The 4,148-nt window shown below is 35.6% G+C and overlaps 1 protein-coding gene across 1 annotated transcript in view; it reads left to right on the top strand.

Annotated features, from left to right (window-relative positions):
* LOC107727064 (son of sevenless homolog 1) overlaps positions 1 to 4,148 on the top strand; it is a gene marked incomplete at its 5' end in the record, with an annotated part of 47,799 nt that overhangs the window by 28,231 nt on the left and 15,420 nt on the right. The window contains 5 exon segments of the mRNA XM_016536829.1: positions 1,265 to 1,367; positions 1,446 to 1,608; positions 1,712 to 1,829; positions 3,391 to 3,623; positions 3,784 to 4,057. Coding sequence (XP_016392315.1) covers positions 1,265 to 1,367; positions 1,446 to 1,608; positions 1,712 to 1,829; positions 3,391 to 3,623; positions 3,784 to 4,057 — 891 coding nt within the window.

The raw sequence follows: 4,148 nt of genomic DNA, 5'->3' as shown, positions 1-4,148 counted from the left end.
TGTCTCTGAAATGGTTTTCAAAACTGTCCTGGAGCCCAGCACTGTCTCACTCATCTAACACCCGATTCAACTCATCAGCTCATTATAGAGACTTTAAGACCTGAAGTGGGTGAGAAAAGGTAAAGAGAGTTGAGAGAAAATACAATGCGCGTCAGATCTGCGTCACGTTCAGCAGCGGCAGCTCTTAAAGTAATAGCATCCTAAACAACCTAATAACCAGCTGCTGTGTTGTCTGTTAATCAAAGAGGAAATAAAGAACTTTTATAGCTTTAAGGGGTTCATCTATGTTTAATTTAGAATGTAGCGTTTGATAACTTTATTCAATTTCTGTATATTTCTGCTGAAGGGCACAGGTATCTAAATATGACATTTATTATAATGGGTTTATGTGAAGATTGTTTTAAGTTCACTAAAATTAGATGTTATTTTTTAAAAGTCTAATAAATGTTAAAATTGATAGCTCTCAATTATACTGTAATGTTGAATGGCTAGTCAATGGTTAAATATTAGGGGAAAAAACTATTTTATAGAGACATCAGTAGTATTGGTATCAGTGATACTGGCCTTCAGTCATAAATAAAAGATGGCATTAAACAAATATTTAAAAATATACTGTCTATGTTGTGTGTACATTAATTTGAAGGTTGAATGTAAAAATTATTGCAATATAAATGTATGTTTAAAACTTTAATGTTAGGTGGGATTAATCGCGATTAATCAGTTAATTTTTAATTAGCTAATTTTTTTTAATTGATTGACAGCAATAATTATTTTAAATTGTTAAAGTTTTATGTATCAATTTGATTAGCACCATTTAGCAACAAAAATAGAACATTTCTTAGGGAACTGTTATTGTTAAAATTGTAAATTGTTAAAGTTTTATGAATTCAATTGATTAGACATCCTTTTTGATTATTAAAATTCAGTTAAACCATAAAAATGGAATCCAGAAAAATTCAAACAGAAAACAGAATTTCTGAAAAAAAAATTGCATTGAGTTAAATATGATAAATATGAATTAAATTGATTAGAAATGCACACCATTAAACGGAATCCAGAAAAATAAAAACGGAAAACATGAAATTTGTGAGAAAATAAAATAAATGTCATAGTGTCCTAACCAGGCATGATGTAACCGTATTCCAATGTAATTCCCATCGTTTTTCTGTCCATCATTATTTCTGAAAGGGAAAATGATGCACTGGATTTTAAGCCAATGAGATTTCACTGTGGGTGGTGGCTGGTTACAGGAACTCTTCTGCATAAACGGTCGGCAGTGTTTGGACTAAAGAAGACAAAGAGATCAACTCCCCGAACCTGCTGCGAATGATCCGCCACACCACCAACCTCACGCTGTGGTTCGAGAAGTACGCTCTCGTGTGTTTAATTCAGAGCCGTATCACTCACATATGTGTGGGTTTCTGACGGTTTCTCATGTTTCTCAGGTGCATCGTAGAAACGGAGAACGTGGAGGAGCGCGTGTCCATCATATCGCGCATCATCGAGATCCTGCAGGTCTTTCAGGAGCTCAATAACTTCAATGGCGTTCTGGAGGTGGTGAGCGCCATGAACTCATCGCCCATCTACAGACTCGACCACACCTTCGAGGTGAGCGCGTTTACATTAGCACTGTTGGATTAGTTGCTCTTCACTAGTACTAGAGCTATTACAGTTCAGCGTGTAACTCGTCCTGCGTGTGATTGTATTTCAGCAAATCCCGAGCAGACAGAGGAAGATTCTGGAGGAAGCTCATGAACTCAGTGAAGATCATTATAAGAAATATCTGGCTAAACTCAGGTCCATCAACCCCCCTTGTGTGCCCTTCTTTGGTACGTCCTTCTTTTTACACATGTGCTTTCTAAAGAAGCACATGTTTTTTGAAGTTTTTGCCATGGAATAAAAAAAGGTAATGCAACATTTTATCTCACAAATCAGACTTTTTTTCCTCAGTTTCTTCTCAAAATTGTGAGGGGAAAAAAAGTCAGATTTCTGAGTTTTTATCTCGCGATTCAGTCTCTTTTTCTCTCTGAATTCTGAGTTTACGTTTCACAAGATGGACTTCTTTTTTCAAAATAAATTTCTGTTTATATCTCGCAATTCAGGCTTTTTTCTCTCTGAATACTGAGTTTACATTTCGCAAGATGGACTTATTTTTTATTTTTCAAAATTGTGAATTTATGTCTTACTATTCTAAATTTAAATCTCTCAATTCTGTTAATATCTTGCAATTCTGACTTTTGAGGAAAAACATAGTAAAAATATGGCTCCTAGGTATTTTTCATACAAATACCTAGAAGCCATATTACATTTTTACCATGGTATTGAGGTGCTATATTTGTGGTTTTAACTGTGATTATCATGATCTAAATGTATACTATGGAAGACCAATGGTTTAAAAAAAATAATAATCCACCATAAAAAATTAGATTGTTACAATACTTACAACTGATTTTGATAATGAATATAAACCTACATCTGCATCCTAACTCAAGCTACTATCAAATGTGTATTTCTTAGAGACAAAATTTTTTATATTATTAATATTATCAGGCAACACAAACCTGTTTCTTGATTTGGAACAATATTACTCATTACTAGAACATGCAGAACTAAGAAAAACATTTTTTTCTATTAAGATATTTATTTTGTTATGGAAAAATGACTGTAAAAGTGTAAAGAATTCAAAAATGTGAAGTGTTTGTCATGTTCTGACCGTAAAGAATAGTTTAAAACCACAATTAACCGTCTGGTTTTTACAACTTTCACATTGGAGCAAAAATCTGGCTTTAAACTTGAAAGAAATTTTTTTTTTGACATTTATCGTGATAATTATCGATATCGACTGATATGGGAAAAAATGATCGTGATAATTTTTTGGACATATCGCCCAGCCCTAACTTGCAATTCTGACTTTTTTCCTCAAAATTGAGAGTTTAAATTGTGAATTTATATTGCAATTCTGTTTATATCTAGTAATTCTAAGTTTGCATATCACAATTGTTTTTATTTCGCAACACTCATTTTATTCTCAAAATTATGAAGTTTTATCTCACAATTTTGTGTTTATATCTCGCAATTCTGACTTTTCTCCTCAGAATTCAGTTTTCTTTAGTTTTCAGCTTGGAATTTTTAAAAAAAGTAATTGTGACTTTTTTTTTTATCTTACAATTCAGAATTTCTCACAGTTCTGATAAGTAAAAAAAAATAATTGTGAGATATACTCGCAATTTGAAGAAAAAAAAAGTCCTAATTTGTGAGATATAAACTCAGATTTGCGAGAAACAAAGCCTGAATCGTGAGATAAAATGTCGCAATTACCTTTTTCATTATTTTATTGCTGTTTTGGTTTCTGACGGGACTGTATGTTTGATTGTGATCTGCTCATTTTAGGGATTTATTTAACAAATATTCTGAAAACTGAGGAGGGAAATCCAGACTTCCTGAAGAGACATGGCAAGGAACTGATCAACTTCAGCAAACGGCGGAAAGTGGCGGAAATAACCGGAGAAATCCAGCAGTACCAGAACCAGCCGTACTGCTTACGTGTGGAAAACGACATACGGGTCAGAAACACTGCTCACATTAATTACACTACCATTTTTTAGAAGAAATTAATAATTAATGCATCATCAAGGACCCATTAAATTGATCAAAAGTGACAGTAAAAACATTTTCATATCAAATCGCAAAAGAAACTACGTGCATGCAATGTCATGGTCAGTTAAGTCATGAAGTAGATAGATAGATTGTGGAATTTCTTCTCATTTTGTCTTCCTCTCACAGCCAAAGAAGTACAGCTGTCCTCTGAAGTCTCCGGGTGTTCGCCCGTCATCCGTCCGCCCGGGAACCATGCGACACCCGACGCCGCTGCAGAACGAGCCCCGGAAGATCAGCTACAGCCGCATCCCAGACAGCGAGACGGAGAGCAGCATCGCTTCAGCGCCCAACTCTCCCCGCACTCCACTGACACCTCCACCAGCCTCCACCGCATCCAGCTCCACCGAGATCTGCAGCGTCTTCGACTCCCCGCAGCCGCCCTCCAGCCCCTTCCACTCCAGTACGACTCACACACTCACAAACACACACTCACAAACACACACACTCACACACTCACACACACTCTCTCACACACTCACACACACTCACAC

Source organism: Sinocyclocheilus rhinocerous, unplaced genomic scaffold (genome assembly GCF_001515625.1).
Source record: "Sinocyclocheilus rhinocerous isolate Xijiao unplaced genomic scaffold, SAMN03320098_v1.1 scaffold7024, whole genome shotgun sequence".
Classification (NCBI taxonomy): domain Eukaryota; kingdom Metazoa; phylum Chordata; class Actinopteri; order Cypriniformes; family Cyprinidae; genus Sinocyclocheilus; species Sinocyclocheilus rhinocerous.
Note: the sequence above shows the minus strand (reverse complement) of the source record. Positions and strands in the feature narration are given on the sequence as shown.